The sequence below is a fragment of the Microcaecilia unicolor genome, chromosome 7 (genome assembly GCF_901765095.1).
Source record: "Microcaecilia unicolor chromosome 7, aMicUni1.1, whole genome shotgun sequence".
Taxonomy (NCBI): domain Eukaryota; kingdom Metazoa; phylum Chordata; class Amphibia; order Gymnophiona; family Siphonopidae; genus Microcaecilia; species Microcaecilia unicolor.
In genome coordinates, this window is record NC_044037.1 from 245,324,020 (window position 1) to 245,348,711 (window position 24,692).

Here is a 24,692-nt window from a genome sequence, read left to right on the forward strand (position 1 = left end):
TTATTTTTTTTTAGTGTGGGAGGGGGTTGGTGACCACTGGGGGACCACGGGGAGGTCATCCCCCATTCCCTCCGGTGGTCATCTGGTCAGTTGGGGCACCTTTTTGAGGCTTGGTCGTGAAAATAAAAGGACCAAGTAAACCCGGCGAAATACTGATTAACGACGCTTTTTTTTTCCATTATCCACGAAAGCCAGCCATCTGGTAGCCATGCCCATGCCCACCCATGTCCTGCCTTCGCTACGCAGCCGAGATGCCCCCTTGAACTTTCGCTGGCGAGCCAACGGGAAAGCGGCGATGCTGTCAAAAAAGCTGCTTTCAATTATACGGATTTCACCACTTTTGAGAGATCGCTGGCCATCTCCCGATTTATGTCGGGAAAAGGCCGGCGATCACTTTCAAAAATAAGCCTGATAGTTGATGGTACATTGAAACCCTCTGCTCAGTGTGCAGCAGCTAAGAAAGCAAATAGAATGTTAGAAATTATTAGAAAAGGAATGGAGATACTGGGCCGGGCCCAGGGCAAGGCCGCCCCCCCCCCCCCCGAGGTCGTCATCGTTACCACCCCCCTTCATCCACCACCGGGCTGGGCCCACCTGAATTCAAATCATAGCGCCTCACCTCGACCTCGCTTTGTGTGAAAGAAGCGCAGCAGCGGCAGTCTGCAGATCACCTCCCTTTGGGCCTTCCCTCCCTGTGTCCCGCCCTTGTCTGACATAACTTGCGCGAGGGAGGGACACAGGGAGGGAAGGCCCGAAGGGAGGTGATCTGCAGACTGCCGCTGCTGCGCTTCTTTCACACAAAGCGAGGTCGAGGTGAGGCGCTATGATTTGAATTCAGGGGGGCCCAGCCCCCCTTGGAGGCCCGGGCCTGGGGAATTTTGTCCCCCCTGCCCCCCCTCTCGGCTGCCCTGGAGAATATTATAATGCCTTTGCTTTGCTCCATGGTGTGACTGCACCTCAAATAGCAGAATTAAAAAAGGTACAGAGAAGGACGACAAAAATGATAGAGGATGGGATAGCTTCCATATGAGGAAAGGTTAAAGAGGCTAGGGTTCTTCAGCTTGGGGAAGAGATGGCTGAAGGGAGATGTGACTGAGGTCTATAAAATACTGAGTGGAGTGGTACAAATAGATCACTTGCATACTCTTTCTAAAAATACAAGAACTAGTGGGCATGCAATGAGGCTATTATTTTTGAATGCTGAAACCAAGATAACACTTTACTATACAACTCTACCTCCATCAATCTCTATAACTGGTTAACTGTATCAAATGCTGCAGGTAGATCCAGCAGTATCAAAAGTATATCTTGACCTTTATCCCAACTTAGTTCAATATCATGTACTAAGGATACCAGAATTGAATCCATGCTATAGTTCTTCTGGAAACCTGATTGGCAAGGACTTAAAGATCACTGTCCTCCACAAAATCAAATAATTGTATATATACACGTTTTTCTATATGTTTACTTAAAAATAGTAACTGTGAAACTGGATGATAGGAGCTTAACAGACCCTTGTCTGCATTTTGCCTTTTCAAAATAGGTCTCACCACAGCTTGTTTTAGGGCATCTGTCAGCAATCCTTCCCCCACAGAATTATTCATATAGTTCTAATACAAGGAACCATCCACATTTTACATTCTTTAAATAACCCAGAAAGAATAGAGTCCAATAAACAAGAGGAGGCTTTGACCTCCTGAAATAATGAGATCATTTCTTTCTCAGAAACCTATTTAGAAATTGCCAAGTGGACCCGTGCTAACTGCAAGATTCTTAGTTGTCTTGCGCCCCATAACACAAAATGCCCATAAGGCACTAATAAGCAAAATGACCTTAACAATCTAATTGTAAAAATAATGCAAAAGCAGTTAACACGTTTGTGCAGAACAGTTAATATACACAGGGGCTGGATTCAGTAAATGGCACTCAAAATTCAGCAAGTGATGCTAAGCGCAATTCTATAAAGAGCCCTTTATAGAATCGTGCTTAGCTCCGATTCCCATGCCTAACTCTAGGCACCAGACTTACACCTGCTGAAACCTTATGTAAATGCTGGTGCCCAGGTTATGTGCTATAGCCGCATTCTGTAATTGCACCTGCAATTTTTTAGAATGCTCCTGACACGCCCATGGCCATGCTCCCTATTGCATTACACACTAGTAGAGTTAGACGGCAAGCATTATAGAATAGTGCACAAATTTTAATGAATGCCAATTAGCGTCAATAATTGGTTGTTAGCACCCAGTTATTGATGTTAATTGGCTCGGTATTCTGTTAATTTGGGCACACAATTCTGGTTGCCATATATAGAATCTGGGGGTAAGTGCCCAACACACTTTAGTAAAAGGTCCCGTAAAAGTGTTATGGCTACTATGTCCTGTTTTTATTTTTTTAATTATTTGTTGGAGTTCTCTGAGGTTCCCTCCCCCTATTTTTTGCAGTTTAGCTGGAGTATTTAGGTAATAACTATTGCGTCCTGGAGTAGAGCAGGAGTGCTAGAATATGGTACCTCAGTATGACCATCTAATTATTCCCTGATTAGTATTTTAATCCTTTTTTATCTTTCTCTCATCTTTTTAGTTGGATTTCATACATTACAAGAGGTTTAGGTATTGTAACTGAGCTTGATGATAATACATGTCTACATTTTTTTTCTTCCTCTTGGAATGCCATATTTGTTTTGTTGGATTTTTGAGTTCCATTTTTGTTTTCCCTTCCCTTTAACTTTAGAGTTATTTTGCCCCATTTTGCACTTTGCATGCTGCTCTGATGTTCTATCGAATAAGTAATCTTGAAGGCCCCTAAAGCAGGCATTTTTGCCAAAACATGTTGGGCGTTCTTTATAAGGCTTAGCAACTGTGATTGACTATTAGGAGGCAATTCTGCAACTGGGTGCTTCCATTTAGATGCCCTGAGGATGCGCAGTAGGAACTTATTCTATAACAGAACCTGGGGATAACCCCTATCAGCAGGCCTAATATTTATGCACCTGCAGTTACTCCAGGCATAGACATGGCATAATTGTGTGAGTATGAAAGCAGCAGAAACACTTGCAGCTTACAGTATTCTGTTAGAGGTGTGACTAGGAGCCCTGCCCAACCTATATGCCCCCTTGCATTTACATGCTGTTGCAGAAAAGCATTTAGTAAGTGTATAAATCCTATATATTTAGTTCTGCTATCTATGTTATATATATATATATATATATATATATATATATATATATATATATGTGTGTGTGTGTGTGTGTGTGTGTAATTTTTCTGTCCTTAGTGGGCTCACAATCTGTTTTTGTTTTGTACCTGGAGCTGTGGTGGGAATCAAATCCAGTTGCCCTGGTTCTCAAGCCAAGTGTACCATTAGGGTACTCCTCCACCCTAGAGAAGTCAGTGCTGTTGCTATCCAAATAGTAGCGATTTTCAGTCCACTTATCCATCTACCTCTGAATAAATTTAGGACCGCTTTCAACTTGCTTAAATTAATCCAGATAATTACCCGGACAGTAGACCATCACCATTCTCCAGATTTATGTGTGTAAGGGGCACGTAAATGAGGTGCTTAGATTACAGAACTGTCCTTTTTTGGGCAATTGTAATGCAATTTGGCAATGATAATCAACATTTACAACCCACTGTGTCTTTGTATACGATATGTTATTCAGTTATTGTCTATTAAATACTTTATTTTAGTTTCAGCAATTTTTATTAATGAAACACATACATTATGTTTGCATGCAATAAGTACCTGTACAATCAATCAACGAACATTAACTGCAATAACTGTCAGATATTATACACTTTCATTAATCTTTAACTTTTGCCCCCCCCCCCCCTTTCCCTAATTCAACATTCTTTCCAACAAGGTTTATTTATTAATAACAATTTGACAAAAACTCCTTTTCCCCCTTACCACTGGACCAAGACTCCGACATGCAAGAGCCTCCTAAAACCTTCAAGGTCCGCAATCCCTATCTAAACTGAAACATATATCTCCCTTCTCTCACTCTCAGGTTTTATACAGATCAACAATCATCAGTGTGTGGGGGATTTCAACAAAGTGATCATCCTTGGAGTCTCTGCATATGGATATAACTCCTCGATCTCCGGCTCCAAGATCAGTTTGTCTTTCCATTCCCAAAAAACTCCTACTTTAAAACCTTCCCCCCCTTTTTAACCCCCCCAACTCTAGTGATACAACCAACCAACACACTGCCTCAGCTAAAATGACTCTTCCACCCAAGGAATATCCAAGCTCCTCACAACAAAAGGGCAAGAAGGCCTGGACTCTGAGGACCCTCCCCCCAACATGCTGTTCCTCATCCCTTACTTTGTTATAAAGACATCCCATCCCTAATTAATACCCCCTCCCAACCCCCCCTCCTCAGACCCCTACCGCCTCCATATTAATTCCCCCAGTCTTCTAATGGGAGATCTAACATGCCCCTCTATCTACCACTGCCTGTGTCAGGAGACTCTGTCAAACCTCCAAGCTTATTAAGAATATGGCTCCGGATTTTAGGTGCCAAGGAATTAATGTATCCTTTCCAAATGAGATAAAAGCTACGCTGGGCCCTGGGGCTACGCAAAGAGTCCTGGAGCTGCATTAGCAGCAACGTAAATGCTTTATTTTAACTGTGTGCTCATTGTGATGTTTTGACCGATTATATTTCCCAGTTGCTCTGTTTGGTCTTGCATACTTGTATCTGCAGTTGGCTATACCCCCTTTTTTTGTTTAGTTTTTGGTACATGAAATACTGAGATTGGCACATTTTCTGATTTCCCCCTACTGTGAATGTCACCGCACATCAGTGTTAATTTGTCTTTTAGGTTGCACACGAGACATCCTGGGATCAGTACCGATTTGCTAAGGAACATCGGAAAGCTTTGATACAGAACTGGCTTCGAGATAGAAAAAACTTGCTAATAAAAGGGGTAATGACTATTGCTGAAGCCTGTACAGCATATGAAACAGAAATTATATTGGCAAATGACAGAAGAAAACAACATGAGATCTGTGCTGATCTGAAAGAAAAGGTAAGCGTATGTGTGCGTATGTGTGAAACAATACATGTCTATATTAGCCCAGAAAAAAGAGAAGCAAAAAATATAAAACCTATAATATTTTAGTTTAGTCTGCACTTTGTTGTTAATCTTTGATTTTTGGTGAGCCTTAAAGATGGCCTTGTCCTTTATTCTATCAAGAGGAAGAATAATATTTGTCTTAGTTATCTTTTCTGCCAATTGGTTTCTAAAAATAGAAAGTAACACTGTACATACAGCACTAATCAAAAGAAATTGTGAACATGTGGAGGGGCATTTTCAGTATGACGTCTAAGTAGGACTTTGGATGTTTTGTGCTAAGCGTCCCAAATCCAAATAGCAAATGTAGCCATTTTCAAAAAAATAAAAAAAGTCTTTTTTTTTTTTTTTTAAATACCATTTCGAATAAGGTTTTGTGCTTTGTGCTTTTATCTTTTTAGGCCATTTTTGAAAAAACCCCACACAATTTAAAACACACAAAATCAAACCATTGGGATGTAGGAGGGGCCAGCATTTTTAGCAGACTGGTCCCCCAGACATCCCAGGAAAGCAACGAGGACCCTAGGGGCACTGCTGTGGACTTCATATAAATGTTCCCAGATACACATCTCACCATTGCTCCCTTATCTTGTCTGCTGGTCCCTCCAAAACTCACTACCCCCAACTGTACACCACACAGTAGCCCTTATGGGTGAAGAGGACACCTATATATGGGTACAGTAGGTTTTAATTAGTTTTGGAGAGCTCACAGTTTTCACCACAAGTGTAACAGGTAGTGGGAGGTATGGGCCTGCGTCCACCTGTCTACAGAGTGCACTTCACCCACAACAAGACTACTCCAGGGACATGAATTCTGCTCTAATGGACCTGGCTATAACATCTGAGGCTGTCATAGAGACTGATGAATACTATTTTTATTCACATTTTGGGGGGGGGGGGGGTGGTAAAAGTAAGGAGGGTGATCCCTGAATCTCTCTAGTGGTCATCTGGTCATTTAGGGCACCTTTTTGTGTCTTATTTGGGGGAGGAGGGGTGGTAAAAGTAAGGAGGGTGATCCCTGAATCACTCTAGTGGTCATCTGGTCATTTAGGGCACCTTTTTGTGTCTTATTCAGTAGAAAAACAGGTCTAGACCAAAACGTTAACGTTTTTACCCTAGACATTTTGGTTTTATTCTATTATGGCTGTAAAACGTCCAAGTGTTAGGCACGCCCTAATCTCACCTTCGAAATGCCCCCAACACGGTCCCTTGTGATTTGGATGCACTGCAGATGAATTGCATAGATAAACGTCTGCAAAATAGGTTTCAAAAATACTGATTTGGACATTTTGAGAAGAAATTCATCCAAATGGTGCTTTATCACACTTTTTGGATTTTTTTCTCTTTTGAAATTGAGCTCCCAAGTGTCATAATAAGAATTATAAGGGGGCAGTATTCAACCTGTGGCAGTCAGCGGATTTTATTACCTGGATATTCAATGCTAGGCCATTCCTGGATACTGGTGCTGAATGTCCAGGTGTTCAGCAGCTGCACGTGTTTATCTGAGTATTGGCAATGTTCTTTCCAGATAGTGCTGAGGTGGCAACTATCCATATGGTGACTCTGGGCAAATCACTTAACCTTCCTTTGCCCCAGGTACAAAAAATAACTATCTGCATATAAAATGTAAACTGCTTTGATTATAACCACATAAAGGTGGTATATCAAATTCCATCCCCTTTCCCTTTTCCTTTGCTGAGGCGGTCTGTAAAGATATTCAACAGCACTATCTGGATAGTGCCTCTGAATTCCCCAGTCTGCAGCTCAGATTATTGATTTATTTATTGCATTTGTGTCCCACATTTTCCCACCTATTTGCAGGCTCAATGTGGCTTAAAGAGACCTGTTATGGCATCACTATACCAGGGTACAGAATACAATTGATGTTATACAGATGTCAGGGAAAACAAGAGGATCTGGTCAAACAGTTATAGGAAGATATTTTCTGAGTGAAGGAAGATAGAAGTTGTGTAATAGTTAGTTATGGGTTCTCCTGGTAAGCCTTGCTAAAGAGGTAGGTTTTCAGAGATTTGCGGATTAGACTATCTGGATAGCTGCCTCGGAATATTGACCCATAAATCTTTACACCTGAGCATGGGCATCCTGTCCTATATAAAAGTCCAGAAAGTTTTGAGTTTAGTCTTCACCATAAAAGTTTGTGGGAACTCATCATGCCACAGTCAAGAGAAATTTAAAAGGAGCTATGAAAAAGAACAGGATTAAAAGGTAATTTCTAAATAATTGGGGCTTTATCCAGAAGTGCTCATTTTGCCAATATTACGTCAATATGAAATCTGAAAATCATCCACAAAATCACGAAGACCACTTTCTAATGATTTGCGGGCCACTCTACTGTGGCTGACATGAGGGTTCATGGGAGGATAGCTCAGAAGAAAACACTGCTCTGTCTCTTTAAAAAAACAAATTGCTGCCTTCTTTGCTAGAGAGCATCTGGATGATTTACAAAACTTCTGGAATAAAGTTCTCGGGACTGATAAGTCAAAAATTGCACTTTGGATACAGTAGCAAAACTACCTTTCAGAAGAAACAAAAAAACTTGTCCTATTAAGCATAGTAGTGGAGTTATCATGGTGTGTTTGTGTGAGCTACTTTGCTGTTTCAGAACCTAGACTGGTTGTCATCATTAGTGGAGCCATGAATTCTGCTGTACATCAGAAAATCCCAGAGGAGAATGTCAGGTCACCCTGAGTCAAAAGTGGGTCATGCAGAAGATAATCCTAAACATTCAAGCAAATTGACTAAAGAATGGCTGAAGAAGAAGAGATTTTCCCTGAGTTCTATATATGGCACTCAAAATTGCACACACAAATTTGGCTGCGCGCCTAATTGAGTAAGGAGCTGATAACTAGCAATAAATGGGCGCTAATGACCAATTATTGCAGTTAATTGGCTCCAATTAGGATTTGTGTGTGCATTTTGCTAAACACTGCTCTATATATATATGTGCATGCAAATGTTTTAGCGTGCAAGGAGGCATGGCCATGGGAGGGACACAGGCGGGTCAGGGACATTCACTAAAGATGCATGCAGTATTATAGAATTTGGGGGATCTTACATGTGAGAATTTACACCAGGTTTCAGTTGGTGCAAATCCTCACACCCAAAGCTGGTTGCAGATCCCGGCACTATGTGCTATTCTATAAACATTGCCCGACTCGGAGCACTGTTTTTAGAATAGTTGTCAGTGCTCAATTTTTCAGTACCCAAATTTGAGTGCCATTTATTGAATCTAGTCTTTTGTGTTTTGGATTTACCAACTCAAAGTCCCAACCAAAATCCCATTGAATTATTGTAGCAAGTCTTGAAGTGAGCTGTTCATGCAGGGAATCCCTCAAATCTAGTAGAGCTGAATTAGGTCTTTATGATAGAATGAGCCAAAATTCCCCAAGGGTGATGTAAGAGACCAATCCACATTTACAGGAAACATTTATTTGAAGTTATTGCTGTTCAAGGAATGCCACCATTTATTGAATGAGGGGTTCACTTCTCATACTTTTCACACAAGGATACTTAAAGCTGAAACTTTTTTTGTTGAATAAATAATCAAAATATATCCTTTTAGACTGATTTATTTATTCAGTGGGGATTATCTTTCTTTCTTTCTTACCTGAGTTTAGATTAGGATCTAATTATATTTTGAGTATAAATTGTGCTAAAATACAGACCATTCTAAGTAGTTCAGTCTTCTTTTCAGCACTGTATGTGGCTGAGCAATTTCAGTATATTGTATTTAAACTACAGTACTGCCTGCTTCAATAGAATAGCCATCTGCGACAAGCCAAGAGCAATTCCATTACAATCAATTCACTGCAAACTGCTGGTTCTTTGCAGACAGCAGGAAAATAAGTGAATGAGTTTCTTTATTGTTCAGATGACGAGAAAAATCTTTTTAACTAAAAATGTTGTGTGGATTGATTTTTAAAAGTTTATCAGCCTTTTTTTAGGTGAATTTCACAACAGACTGTAATGCCTGTTGTTGAGGGTCCATCCATCTGTCGATTTGTTCATACATATGCATATGTTTTTGCATTTGTGGACAGACAAATACACAGAGGAGACAGACAGGAGCTGGGAGCCACAGAGTTGGTAGGGAACCCCCGGGGCCCCACCATCCAAAGAGGAAGGAAGACTAATGGCAGCCAGTCCCAATAGTCCCCCTCACCCGCTCCCCCCTTCTCCACAGACATATGCCTACTAAAGCTGGAGCTGGTCCAGAATCCAATAGCAGCCATTCTGACAGCAGCAGGGTGTGAAGACTCATGGAGCTCTTAAAGCATGTTCCTGTGCCAGGCTTCTTCCTCTCCTGACTTCTGCACAGGAGATGACACCAGTCTGTCAATTTCTCTCAGTCCCTCCCCTCCCCTTTCCTCCCATTTCTCGATCCTTTCACCCTGTGTACTGATGGCCTTATGCATCTTCACGCTCTGCTGCTGCTACAACCACTATCAAGGTTTAAACTAGCCCTTTTTAGTAACCATGTGTCCTCAACTAAGGGGACATTTGGGTGAGGGTTGTTGGATTTTGGGTGACCACAAGAGAAAGATGAAATGCATCTTTGTGCCATATTGTTCTATAAATAGAGAAATAGGCTTTTATAAAATGTCCTGCCCAATATACAGGTAAACATGTGCATATAATCTGTACACATGTAAAGGAGTACAGGCTATATGCACTGTTTCTGGGGACAGGATTGGAGAGGAGTTTGCATGTTTGCACCTATGTTTGAAAATACATATATATGTGTATAAAATATCTAATTATCAGGAGATAAAGTTCAAAAACTATGTCTCAACATGGAGAGAATCAAAAATATCAAAAAATATTCAATGTCCAAGTAGATATTAAACAGTTTCTCATATTTTCTACAATTTATTTAATATTCAAAGAATTAAACATTTTAAAACTTTTTATCACATACATTTCTAAATTTTAAATCACAAATATGTGTATATGTGAAAATTAATGCACCCTTTGTCCATCACAGCACTTAAAGCAATCCAAGGACCCCTTTTACTATGCTGAGGTAAAAGGGGCCCTGCGCTAGCAGCAGCATGAGATTTTGCTGCATGCAGCCCCCTTTTACTGCAGCAGGTAAAAAGGTGAAAAAAAGAAATGGCCATATTGTAAGTTTGCACTTGCCACGAGGCCATATCGTGATATCGGGGAAGTACTTACTGCTACCCACATAAGTGGCAGTAAAGTCTCCTGTGCTAACCCAGTGGTAACCGGGCAGCCCAATTACCACCAGGTAACCATGATAATTTTTGAAAAATTCTGGCAGTGCCGAAAATGCCACGCACTGGGGGCAAAACTACCACTTGCGGCTTTGGTGGGCAAGCGGTAATTACAGATTGCCGCACAGCAACCCTTTAGTAAAAGGGCCCCCAAGCTGGCAAAATGTTTCTTCAACATCACATTGTTACTTTACTTATCTGTCCATGATATATCCATATCTCTTCCTTTTATAAGTGGTATGGACCTTTTCCAAAAGGGTGACTGCAATATCAATTTAAAATCCTGATAGGGATCCCAGTTTTGCTGCTAGCTTCATCATGGGTAATATCAATAATCTGCAAAGCACAGAAAAATAACATTTCTTTATTATTTTGAATTAGTCTTATTTAAAAAACAATTCTTATCAATACAAATCTCCATGGCATACAAGCAGAGTGCCTCTTGTCCAGCTCCAAGTCAACGATCAGAAAACGCCAAGCCTCTTTTTCATCAAATTCATGATGTTCACACATGACTTCATTATTTTAACTGCAATATTCAAGATGCTCCACTAAGTGAGGTCAAAGGAGTTAGACCCTCCTTTGGCTTGTGAAAATTTCAGTCCTACGCTCTCAGAGTGTGTTCCACTATCGGATTTAACCCAACGTGTATAGGTCTGTATTTCCAAGGGGTCCTTAAAAATCCAGATAGATTAATGTCTCCCAGAATAACTCCCTGATTTGTCCCTCCTGTCCCATCCACACTTGCTCTAAGTTAGGATGCCATATAGTACCACCACAAGTTAGGGGCCCCAAATTTTCCTTCCTCTTATTTGCATACATCACCTTTTTTGTTATCCTAGGCCACCCCTTACACTCCATAAAAGTCATTATGGAACTCTGCATCTCCCCCAAAGACTTTAGAAACCTTATTATATGAGGTAAAGAAGACTCATTAGCCTGTTAACAAAATACACTAATGAGATATAAAGTGAAAACATCAAACACTATACAAAAATTGTGGTTGTTTACTAACTAGTTGGCATTTAAATATAATAATGTATATTACTCTGTGGAACTGACATGTTTAGCATACAATAGAGTAATGTCTGTTAATAGGATAAGCAACTATATTGTTGCAGAGGTCTCCAGATCTTTTCATAGGATCTTAATGATGAATTCCGTTCCACAGCCACTTGTTCGAATTTGGCAGTGATGCAAACTGAATCCCACCAAATATTATAGTCAAGACTTGTAGAGTCTTTCCATGAATGTAATATAGATTTGATAGCCAAAGATATTAATATTCTCAATAACTTTGCTTTATCATCAAGCAAAGATTTTAAGCCAATATCACCAAGAATGAAAACACTATGGGCTAGTTGATATATATGGTGCCTAAAAAATTGTGCCCAAAAAATAACATTCAGTGCTATTCTGTCTACTGCACTAGCGCTTATGCCTGGGAATCGTATCTAACTTTAGACCTGGCCATTTGCACCAACTGAAATGTGGCATGTATCCCCCTTATTCTATAAATACGCACAGAAATTCTAAGAACATCCCTGATCTATCCATGACCCTCTCATTTTCGTGCCCCCTTTTTGGACTTAGATGTGGATCCGGTGCCTAAATTTAACATGTGTAACTACTAATTAAATTCAATTAGTGCTAATAATTACTTGTTAGGATGCCAGTTATCAGCACTAATTGACTCATTCAATTAAGTTGCACACAATGGTTCATTAATATCTAAAAGTGAGCAAATAGTAGTCCATAGTATATCCCAATAAAGTTTTAAGTAGTCACATGAAAATAGCATATATGAAAGTGTTCCTGTGTTTATTTTTTTTACATGACCAGCATTTACTATCTTCATATTTTCTGAATGTGGATATTTCATAAGGTGTCCAAAGAGCACTGTGCAGAAGAAAATATGTTGATTGCGTGATAGTGACAGATTGAACACTTTTAGATATATTACACTAAATCTCAGACCGTTGTTTGTCTTGAAGTGGGATGTTTGCACCAATTTCCCATACTGATTCTGTGCCTGTGGGTCTTATGAATTTACTTAGTTGTATAAGTTTATACCATTTTGATCCCGCACCTCTACCTCTATTTATTTGTTTTGATATGGTGATAATGCTGGGTTCCAAATGTATGATACAGCAGTTCTTATAAGTACTGTGACTTATAAGACAATATCATAATTGCATCCATTTGTATTTGAAGTAGATTGTAAATTAAAATCTAATATTTAAATCCTCAAAGGATGACAATTTGGATTAATTGATCAATATACCATATCCCAGCATCTTGCAAATGCTTCCAGTTAATGATTTTTTCTTGAATCTTAAAATGGACATTATTCCATATCAGAGTACAAACAGACTATGACCATTTGATCTGCATATAATATTCAATTTCTATGAAAGCTACTTGCAACCAGAGAGGAAGATTAGTTAGACTAGTGGCTCTCAAACCTGGTCCTGGAGGCACCCCAGCCAGACAGGTTTTCAGTATATCCACAATGAATATTCATGAGATAGATTTTGCATGCAGTGGAGGCGGTGCACGCAAATCTTTCTCATGAATAATCATTGTGGATATCCTGAAAACCTAACTGGTTGTGGTTCCTCCAGGACCAGGTTTAGGAACCACTGAGTTAGACTCTCTTCTATGATCTATAGAGTACTCTGCTGTCATGTTTCTGTTTCTGTGTTTTATGTAAAAGTAGTGTGATAGTCGTAAAAGCTCAGAAAGTTTACTTCTCCCTTCTCTTTGGTGTTTTGCTGCTTTTTTTTATTATTATTATTTATTTATGTTTTGCAATACATTCACAAGAATTTCTTGCAATAGAAACATGAGGATAACACACATAATACAAAGCAAACACATTTACTAGAAATTAATCCTCTCTTCTTAGACCACTAAAAGAAGGAGGGGAATTCTTAAAGTTGAGAAGAACACTAGAATAATATTTTAAATAAGCAAACAGGCCTGAACGCTAATCCACGGTTAAACTATATTTCTCAAAACTTTCCCTAGGAGTCACTTGACAATTTTCTTTAAGTCAACAAAACTTTTCAGCTGGTCCGGATCATAAAATATATATTTGTTACCCTTAAATTTAACCAAACATTTACACGGATACGATAATAGGAAACTAGCTCCCAGCAATTTAGTCTCTTCTCTCAATGCAAGAAACTTTTTACGTTTTTCTTGAGCAGCTCTTGTCACGTCCGGGTATATCCACACTCGCGCTCCAAGGAATTCTTTAAGAGCATTTTTAAAGTATAATTTCATAATTGAGTTAACATCCTGCTCAAAAACAAAAGATACTAACAAAGTAGTGCGAGACTGAACGTCACTCATAGACTGTTCCAAAAAAGCTGTCAAGTCTTGTAATCCAAGAGGTTGTATAGGTTGATTTTCTGATTTTCTCTTCTGCTCCTCTTTTTGTGGAATTGGGAGATAATTGAGAACTTCAGAAAGGTATTTTTTAAATAGTTTAAGTGCACTCACCTCTGGGACTTTTGGAAAATTTATTATTCTTAAATTAAGACGCCTGTTAAAATTTTCAAGCTGGTCTAATTTATTATGTAGAATAATTTTATCCTTAATCAGGCTGTCTGTAGAGTTTTTTAACAAGTCAATTTCTTGCTGAAAAGTAGTTCTCTGAGAACTCACTTCCTGCCGTATCTTTTCTACAGAGTCATTCAGGAAATCAACTTTTGTTACCAAAGAAGTTGTATCCGAAGCAGCTTTCACAGTAATTGTAGTTAAATGATGTAACATTGCCCAGATACTTCCCAGGGTTACCTCCGCTGGAGCCAAAAGCTCCTGTTGTAGATCTTCTGCAGTCTTTCTGGGTGAGGCACCATCCACTGAGACTTCTTCGGCGCCATCTTCGGACGCTGCCAGAAGCTCCACCTTCCCCCTGAGGTCTGCAGGACACGGAGGAGGATTGAGGTCCGGGGAGGAAAGTGTGGTGTCATGCTCCAGGGGAATCGTCGCTCCTCCGAACGTTCCCTCAGCAGAGCTCCCTTTCGCCCTCTCCCGTGGAGTACTCGTGGCGAAACCATCGAGGGTCGTCTGGACTGTTTGGGCAGCCGCAGTCGCAGATGGTAGGCTTTTGACTACCCCCTTTCTTTTTGTATGCGGCATTTCTAATTGCGGAAACTTTCAAATAAAGGGTAAGTCCAGGGAGCCTCGGTGATCGCTACCGAGTTGCGTCCGCCATCTTGGAACGCCCCCTGTTTTGCTGCTTTTTAATAGCTATACGGGGAGGTTTGTTGTTCCATAAAAAGGAAGATAGAAGTTTTTCTATATCTATGTATACTATTGATTTGAAGAAGAAAGGCAACATACTTAGGGGGTCTTTTACAATGCGCGGTAGCGTTTTTAGCACAAGCTAATCATTAGCATGTTCAAAATGCTGGAGACATCCATAGGAATATATGGGCGTCTCTAGCATTTTGCGCTTACTTATTTTTAGCATTTGCTAAAAACTTTAGCACACCTTAGTAAAAGGGCCGCTTAGTGTATAGTTGATCTTGGGTGTGATCATCATTTTTGTAGTCACCAAACGACTCCATCATGGTAATCTTAGAGGTGACCATTTTGATATTAGTGCTTGCTCTAAATTTATTAAATGAATTGCATTTTATTGTATTGTCTCCTCTAGTGTAGGTCCAAAACGTATGTCAATATATTACAGCTTGTTTGGAGACCATTTGAATTGCAATTATTCAATTTTAGATTTGATCTCTGGACAGTTTATTGGACCTCTGGCAGTTTGTAGGACAGTTTTTGAAGAAATTTTATATCCGGATAATGAGTATTGTTGAATGGTATTCAAAATGAATGGTGTAGAAAATAGAGTGGTGTACAAAAGTATGTCATCTACACATGTAGATATTTTCACTGTTGTTGAACCACACTATATACCATGTATGGATGGATTGTTTCTAATTGTAATTCCTTAGCGTCCCTCCAGACCGGCCCAGGATTGGACTGATGGGTTGTGCACGCCTTCCAGCAGGTGTAGACTGAGAAAATTCTGAGTCTAGAGAGCCAGTAAGAGCCCTGGTCATGTGACCCTAGCCTCAGTATTTTCTCAGTCTCCAGCAGGTAGGAGGTGAGCCCATTAGTCTCTCTCTCTCTTTCTCTATTTAAAAAAAAAAAATTTTTAGTTTAATCTTTCTGTGCCAGGGGAATCTGGTGTAGAGGCTAGGTTAAAGGACTTTTTCTCTCCAACCTCCGCAGTGTAAACTCGGGTGTCCCAGGTCCCTCCCCCCTTCCTCCCCATTTCCCTTTGCTGTTCTGGGAAGGGCTATCCCTTTGGTGAAAGGGGCCCTTGCCTTTGGGAGAGGCAGTCACTTTATCTTAAAAAAAAATCCAATAAGAGAAACCTTTCTCTCCCCACAGCACTAACAAGCAGGCAGCTCCGTCGTGCTCCATTTGTTTTCTGTGCTATTTCCCCCTCTCAGCTGTTCTTAATAAATAAATAATTAAAGTGCCCCGAGGCCTGAACGAGCAATTTGGCTTTGTACTGCCTTCGCTTCTCCGCCTTTTCCTTGCGTTTTCTCAGCGGCTTTTCTTGTATTATTGAAAAAAAAAGGCTTGAAGCGTTTTCTGTTGTGGGGAAACGGATCACAGCTATGGCGGAGAAATTCAAGCGCTGCGCTGTTTGCCACGCTGGGGAGTGGGCGCCCTCGGCTCTTGTAAATACTATACCTCACTAGAACTTACAGCTGTGCCTTCTCCGGTTGTGCCTTCGACCGCGCCTCCATCTGCATCTTCTCATTTGCTCCCCCCTGCCTCAGCGGTCTCATGTTCGTCTGTGGAACTGCCTGCTTCGTCAAATTTGGCGGGGAAGGCTGCCATCTTGCCTGCAGCTGCAGGTCCTGCAGCACATGATCTTTCTCCTGATGCGCAGTCTTCAGCCCTGCAGGGAGCAACGGAGGCAGTCTCCCTGGTGCAGTCTGGAGGGACTCGGGAGGGGGGTTTTCCCCCTGAGTTTGTCCTCCAGATGTACCAGTCTTTCTTATTGAAGAAGTCGGGTTTTGGAGCAGCAGAGGCAGGTGAGTCCTCCTCTAACTTTTTTCCTCCTCCTAAAAGACCTAGATGCTGGGATCCACAAGGAGATTTAGTGTCTGATCAGGATCAGGATATCCCTTTCCTGGAAGAGGGGGAAGGTTTAACAGATGACATTTGGGAGGACCAAGGTGCTGTGAACCCTGCTGCAGATCCCTTACCTCAGGGAGAGGATTCTTCTGTGGCTCGGGTCTTTCATAAGGAGGATTTGCAGGAACTCATCTCTTTGGTCTCCTCCACTCTACATTTTGAGGAAGAACCACGCCCCACTCCAGAGGTTCGCAAGGTGGACCTGCTGGTCAAAGGCACCAGGTCTTCAGGAAGAACTTTTCCCATGCATCAAGACATTTGGGACATCATTAAGGCACAGTGGGAGGTTCCTGACTCCTCTTCTTGTCCAGCCAGGTCGATGACCCGCCTGTACCCAGTGCTGGAGGTGGACAGGACCCTTCTTAAGGTCCCAGTGGTTGACGCGGTGGTCTCAGCGGTGACCAAGCGTAATAAGGTTCCGGTAGATGGTGGAACAGCCCTCCGGGATGTCCAGGACAGGAGGTTGGATTCACTTCTCAAGAATAGTTTTGAGGTTTGCTGTTTGGCAGTGCAGGCGGCTATTTGCGATTCCCTCGTGGTCAGAGCTTGCTTCCGCTGGGCGGAGAGAGTTCTGGATAGGTCCTTGGATGAGGTCCTTGGATGATCTGTCTGCTATAGATCTGGAGGTTGCCAAGATTGAGACGGGATCTGCCTTCTTGGCGGATGCCTTGTATGATCTGTTGAGATCATCTTCCAAGTCTTTGGCGCTGGGGGTCGCAGCTCGACGCTCCCTTTGGTTGCGAGGTTGGTCTGCGGATGCGGCTTCCATATCTAAGTTGAGTAAGTTTCCCTTCACAGGTTCTCTGTTGTTTGGAGAGGAGTTGGATAAATTGGTGCGCTCTTTCGGGTATACGAAGATTCCTCATCTCCCAGAGAATAGGCCTCGCCCATCTAGTCGGGGTGCTTTGTTTGATCGTGGTCGGGCGAGGGATTTCTGTAGGTTTCACACTGCCCAGGGAGCTCAGACTCAGAGGTCCAGATTTTTCAACAGAACTCAGTCCTTTCGAGGATTCTGTAGAGGACGTCGAGATTCAGGCGCCCTATTCCGGTCCCCCGCCCGTTCTTCCCAATGAAGGTGCGCGGGCCTCTCCTCTGATTCCTGTAGGGGCTCGGCTGTCGCTGTTCTTTCAGAGGTGGGCCCAGATTACCTCCGACCAGTGGGTCTTGGAAGTCATTCGAGAAGGCTATGCTTTAGAATTCACCAAGATGCCTTTCTAGAGTCTTACCCTGTCACTCTCGTCTCAAAGTGGGTGTGGTACGGGACACTCTACAGAGGCTCTTGGATCTTCATGCCATTTTCCCGGTTCCTCCTTCAGAGTTCCAACAGGATCGTTATTCCATTTACTTTGTGGTTCCCAAGAAGGAGGGCTCATTTTGTCCTATTTTGGATCTCAAGGCCGTCAATCGGGCTCTCAAAGTCACAAGTTTTCAAATGGAGACCCTTCGGTCAGTGATAGTGGCCGTTCGTACTGGAGAGTTTCTGACGGCTTTAGATCTAACGGAAGCTTATGTGCATATTTCTATCCGGACTGTTCACCAAATGTTCCCGAGGTTTGCGATTCTGGAACACCACTTTCAGTTTTGGGCTCTGCCGTTTGGTCTAGCTACAGTTCCGCACACATTCACCAAAGTCATGGTACTGGTGGCAGTGGCCCTCAGGAAAGAGGGGATCCTAGTCCACCCATACTTAGACGAGTGGCTTATCAGATCAAAATCTTATCAGGAGAGTTTGCAGGTCACAGACCGGTTAGTGTATTTCTTTCAGTCTCTAGGTTGGGTGGTGAATTCAGCCAAGAGCCATCTGGTTCCTTCGCAGTCCCTGGAGTATTTGGGGGTTACCTTTGACACGGCGTGGGGTCGTGTTTTTCATCCCCAGGGCAGAGTCCTCAAACTGCGATCTCAGATTCTAGGGTTGCTTCACAGTCGCGTCCTCTGTGCTCGAGATTATCTCCAGGTCCTGGGCTCAATGGCAGCTACTATAGAGGTAGTCCCCTGGGCTAGGGCACACATGAGACCTCTCCAATTTTCTCTTCTGTCCAGATGGTCCTCTCAGATGGACTCCCTTCAGGTGAGGTTGCCTTTGCGTTCTCTGGAACGCAGCAGCCTCTTCTGGTGGCTGCGGGCGGAGAATCTTACCAGAGGAATTCCGTTGGAGTCTCCCCAGTGGATAGCGTTAACGACCATTGGCAGTCTCAGGTGTTCGGGGGCCCATTGCTTGGGCAGGTTCGCACAAGGTCTCTGGTAGCGTCCCAGTCCATCAATTTCTTGGAGACCAGGGCGATTCATCTAGCTCTGGAGGAGTTTCGTTCCCTGGTGGCAAGCAAGGCGCTGAGAGTTCTGTCGGACAGTGCCATGGCTGTGGCCTATGTCAACCGCCAGGGGGGAACGAAGAGTCTGCTCTTGCGAGTCTCATGGCATGGGCGGAGCTTCACCTGTCCGCCATTTCTGCTGCTCATGTGGTGGGGGTCAAAAACATTCAGGCGGATTTTCTCTCGATCCAGGGGAATTGTCGCTTATCTCTCAAGCATTTCAGTTGATAGTAGCTCGGTGGGGCATTCCAGTGCTAGACCTTTTTGCCTCCAGTCACAATGCAAAGGTTTCCCGTTTCTTCAGTCGCCAAAGAGACTCAAGAGCAGAAGGGATAGACACGCTCTTACAGCAGTGGCCTGCCGGACTCCTGTACGTGTTTCCTCCGTGGCCTCTTTTGGATCGTCTCTTACAAAGGATCGAGGCGCATGGAGGTCCAGTAGTTCTAGTGGCTCCAGATTGGCCTCGACGCCCGTGTCTCCAGCGTCTTCGATCTGCGTCTCCTCTTCAGCTGCCTGTTCACAAGAACCTTCTATTACAAGGACCAATTCGTCATCTGGACCCAGCTCAATTTTGTCTTACGGCCTGGCTCTTGAACGAGCTCGCTTAACTAGGAGAGGTTATTCCGCTTCAGTGATTTTTACCATGCTTCGGTCACGCTGTTGGTCTACGTCTCTGAATTATATTCGCACCTGGAGGATTTTTGAGGCTTTGTGTTCAGGGTGTGATGTTTCTCCCTTTAGAGCTTCGGTGGCGGAGATGTTGGATTTCCTTAAACCGGGTTTTGATAAAGGATTGTCTCTCTCTTTTCTTAAAGTGCAGGTTGCGGCGCTTTCCTGTTTCCGCAGTAGAATTCGGGGTAAGTCATTGGCTGGTCTTCCTGATGTCTCCCATTTTTTGAAAGGAGTTAGTCTCCTTCACCCTCCAGCCAGGGGCGGTCGTTCCATCTTGGGATCTAAACCTTGTGCTTTCCGGTCTGATGGGTCCTCATTTTGAATTGCTATCTTCTTGTTCCCTTAAGGTTTTGACCCTTAAGACAGTGTTTTTAGTGGCCATTGCTTCAGCTAGGAGGGTCTCAGAGCTGAAAGCTTTTTCTTGCAGGTCTCCGTTTTTGCAGTTTTCCAAGGAGCGATTGGTTCTGCGTCCGGTTCCTTCTTTCCTGCCTAAGGTAGTTTCTCGGTTTCATCTTTCCCAATCCGTCTTCCTTCCTATCCTGGGGCCTTCCTCAGGCACGGAGGCTCAGAGGAAGTTGCATACATTGGATGTTAAGAGAGTTCTTAAGCGCTATCTGAGGGTCACTGAGGATTTTCGACACTCGGACTATCTCTTTGTTCTCCTTTCCGGGTTGCGTAAGGATTTGGCCGCATCTAAGCCTACTTTATCTCGGTGGCTTAAGGAGATGATAGCTTCTGCTTACATTCTGGCTGGTAGAGCAGTCCCGGAGGGAGTTAAAGCTCACTCTACAAGGGGACAAGCAGCTTCATGGGCGGAACGGTTCTTGGTGCCACCCGCAGACATTTGTAAGGCGGCGACATGGTCCTCTCTCCATTCTTTTTCTAGGCACTACAGGTTAGTTGTGCAATGTCGTCAGGAGGCGGTCTTTGCGACTCAAGTGACTTAGGTATACTGCTTTGGTACGTCCCATCAGTCCAATCCTGGGCCGATCCGGAAGGACGCTAAAGAAGGAGAAATTAGACCTTACCTGCTAATTTGCTTTCCTTTAGTCCCTCCAGACTGGCCCAGGTCCCTCCCGTGTTTTTTTTTTGTCAAGAGTAAGGACTTGCACATAGTTTCAGAGTCAAGTTCTTTCAGTGTTTGTGACGAAGCTGCTCTGCAAGTTTACTGTTATGTAAAAAAAAAAAAAGGATTGATATCTTAAAGTTATGTTTGAGGCATACCTCTTCTCTGTTTGGAGTTGGTGGTGAGCATTGTCACACGGCATGGCCGTGATTTAAGCACATTTTATGAGTTCTTTGTGGCTGCTCTGATTCCACAGGTCACAGAAGGTTGGTCTTTCCTTTCTTTCCTGCTTTGTTAGTCAAATACTGAGGCTAGGGTCACATGGCCAGGGCTCTTATTGGCTCTCTAGAGTCAGAATTTTCTCAATCTCCACCTGCTGGAAGGCGTGCACAACCCATCAGTCCAATCCTGGGCCAGTCGGGAGGGACTAAAGGAAAGCAAATTAGCAGGTAAGGTCTAATTTCTTATAATAAAGATTCTAATGCAATATTGTGTCATGTCGCTGCACATGATCTGGAGTAGTGAGCCCTTGGGCTGCTGCCAGAGACTGGCAACAGCAGGAAGACCACCCAACAGGGAAGTGTGGACAAACACCAACAGGTGGGACTGGAACCAAAAGCTGGAGCGGACTTGGCTTGACCAGACTGGAACCACAAGCTGGAGCGGACTTGACTTGGCTGGACTAGAACCACAAGCTGGAGTGGACTTGGCTTGGCTGAACTGGAACCACAAGCTGGAACGGACTTGGCTTGACTGGACTGGAACCACAAGCTGGAGCGGATTTGGCTTGGCTGGACTGGAACCACAAGCTGGAGCGGACTTGGCTTGACTGGACTGGAACCACAAGCTGGAGCAGACTTGGCTTGGCTGTACTGGAACCAGATTGAAGTACTCAGGCAAGGCAGACACGAACGGGGAAGGGCTAAAGCTAAGGACAACTAGGGTGGAACAAGCAGGCAGGGAACTATAGCAGAAGACAGACAGATCAGGGAGACAATAAGGAACTGGAGCTAGGCACAGCAGATACAGCAGCAGGGAACTAAAGTTAGACACACAGGGCTGAAACAGCAGGAGGGAAACTAGAACTGACAATGAGCAAAACAGCAACAAAGAGTAAGGAACTGAAGCTAGGTAGAGCAGATACAGCAGCAAGGAACTAAAGTTAAAGACACAGGACTGAAACAGCAGGAGGGAAACTAGAACTGACCATGAGCAAAACAACAACAAAAAGTAAGGGCTGAAACAAACAAAAGAAACTAAAGCTAAGGACACACAAAGCAGATACTAGCAGCAACAAACACTCTCAGACAAAAGCACATCTGAAGACCTCTATTGCAAAGGCAAAGCCTGAAAGTTCCCAGGTGCTTAATAAGGCAATTACAGATGATGTCACCGGTGAGGCTTGACAGCAGAACCACCGGGGCAAGTCTGGAAAGCTGGAACATCAGGACCGGAATAGAACCTGGAAGACATCTGGGAAACAGGAAAAAACAGTCCACAGCAACCACAGGACCCAGTCACCCAGAGGCAAGGTGAGTGTAGACATGGAATAAAGTCACAGTCGTGACATATTGAATAATAAAGGTGACATTGGACCCTTGTCTAGTTCCTCTTGATCGGCAGAAAGGCTTAGACTGTAAATTATTAATTTGAATTCTAGTTGTTGGTGCTGTATATAGTTCTTTTATCATTTTGATAAAAAATTACCAAGCCACTTTAACTCATTAGTGCCCACTGTTCCCATAGGGGAACAAATCAATTTGTTCCCAAATGGCTTCTTATGGGAACATTGGGTATTAATGGGTTAAGGTGTAAAACAGGTATGGCCACTCAACCCAGTCAAAAGCTTTTTCTATGTCTAAACCTATAACTGTGACCGGTTGAGTATTTTTAGAAGCTTGAAGAAGAAGAATCGCACAAAGTCTAGTGTGATCACTTGATAATCTCCCGTTCATAAAACTATTTTGGTCACTTTTTATTATTTTGGGCAGTACATTCTGAAAACTTGTTGCCAACAATTTTGCATATATTTTGTCATCCACAATAATCAATGATAATGGCCTATAATTCTGCACCTATAAAGGATCTTTGTTCAGTTTCAGTAAAACAATGATAGCTTTAGTAAAGGATCTATGGACAGAATCGAATTCTATGAGGTAATTAAAGAAAGATTTCAATTTAGGCACTAGTAGTGATTGAAAAGCAGAGTAAAACTCCACAGTTAAACTATCTGGCCCATATTTTTCAACATTTTCACAATTTCCTCCTCCGTGATATATTTAACTAGAGATTTGTCCTTTTTATCACCAATAGTTGAGGTAAATCGTTAAAAAAAGTAAAGTTAGAAGAGTTGGTATCTGATTCACAAGTATATAGTTAATTATAGAACTTATGAAAACAGTCTGGGATTTCACTATCTTGATTTAATGTATCATTTCTTTCATTTTTGATAGTTGAAATGTGAGATCTTTCTGCTTTAGCTTTTAAATGGCATGCTAATAAATATCCACATTTATCATTCTCTGCATAATATTGTGCCTCTTTCACAAAAACAGATTTTCATGCTTTCTTACTAAGAATAGTGTTGTAGGAATTGCCAGACTTTTGTAGTTGATTAATACCTTCATGTCACTGTTATTTTTCTGATGCCAGGCTTTTTTTTATATTTGTCTTCAGTATGTCAAGTTTGTTATCTAGTTTTTTTTTTCCAGTTTAGCTGTATAAAAGATTATATGCTTGGAAAGCATCCCACAAACAGATCCATTCTGTATCTTCCAATTTGTTGAATTTAAAGTAATTAGTAATTGCTTTGGACATGTAATCCTTAAAATCAGGTTTTTGAAGAAGAGTGGCATTAAATCTCCAGTTTGGTTTCCAATAATGCTGACCTAATCTGTTCAACTGTAATATTATAGGAGCATGATCAGAGACTACGATCTCTCCAATTTTAGATTGTGATAAAGTCTATGTGGGAATACGAGGAGTGAAGAGGTGAGAAGAATTTATAATCTCTCTCAGTTGTATGCATCATTCTCCATGGATCTAATAAATGTAGCTGTGAAATGACGTCCTGAAGTTTGTGCCATGCGTTAGTTTTTTTTATAAGGTACTGTAGATTTCCTATTGAATTCTGGTGACAAGATTAGGTGGAAGTCACCACCAATTATGCATGGAGGGTCACCTTCAGCAGCAATTAAGTCAGCTATGGGGCCCTTTTACTAAGCCGTGTAAGCACCTACACGGGCTCAACGTGTGGCAATTCCGAGTTACTGCCTGGCGACCACGTGACCCATGCAGTAATTTCAGTTTTTACACGTGCCCACTATGCGCACCAGAAAATATTTTTATTTTCTGGCACACAGGCTGTAATTGGCATTTTACGTGAGTAGACCATTACCATCAGGTCAATGGCTGGCAGTAAGGTCTCAGACCCAAAATGAAAGGCATTTTTTACAGGTGCACTGAAAAATGATTGTGCACGTGCCCAAAACACGCGTCTACACTACCGCAGGCCATTTTTCAGTGTGCCTTAGTAAAAGGGCCCCTATTTTTGTCCCTAGAAGGAGCCCACTGTGTGGGAGGACTCCTACATTTATGATTGGCTAGGGAGTGGTGCAGTCATTTAAATGTCAAAAAAGAGGAAAAAAGCACAGTCTTCTGCTATTTCTTCACTTTTTGAACTTAACCCAAGTGAGAGAATTCTTATTTTTTTTTTATTACATTTGTACCCCACGCTTTCCCACTCATGGCAGGCTCAATGCGGCTTACATGGGGCAATGGAGGGTTAAGTGACTTGCCCAGAGTCACAAGGAGCTGCTTGTGCCTGAAGTGAGAATCAAACTCACTTCCTCAGGACCAAAGTCCACCACTCTAACCACTAGGCCAGTCCTCCACTTTTACATAAAGGTGAAGAGATAGCAAAGGAATTAGCAGCTGGTTTTAAATGACATATTACACTTTCCTTCCTTTCCTCTATATGCTCTGTCTCCTTGGCAAGCATTTGAGGCCTGTGTGTTTTTTTGTCCAGTTTTGCTTCTTCAGGAGATCACTGTCCTTAGACAGGAAGTATAGTAGATCTCTCACTTTCCTCTTCACTGTCAATCAACCTCCATGTGCCAGGCTTCTTTTTATAACTTCTGGA

The 24,692-nt window shown here is 42.5% G+C and overlaps 1 protein-coding gene across 1 annotated transcript in view; it reads left to right on the forward strand.

Annotated features, from left to right (window-relative positions):
* CCDC148 (coiled-coil domain containing 148) overlaps positions 1 to 24,692 on the forward strand; it is a 314,748-nt gene that overhangs the window by 184,441 nt on the left and 105,615 nt on the right. The window contains 1 exon segment of the mRNA XM_030210638.1: positions 4,827 to 5,033. Within this exon segment, the coding sequence (XP_030066498.1) occupies positions 4,827 to 5,033 (207 nt within the window).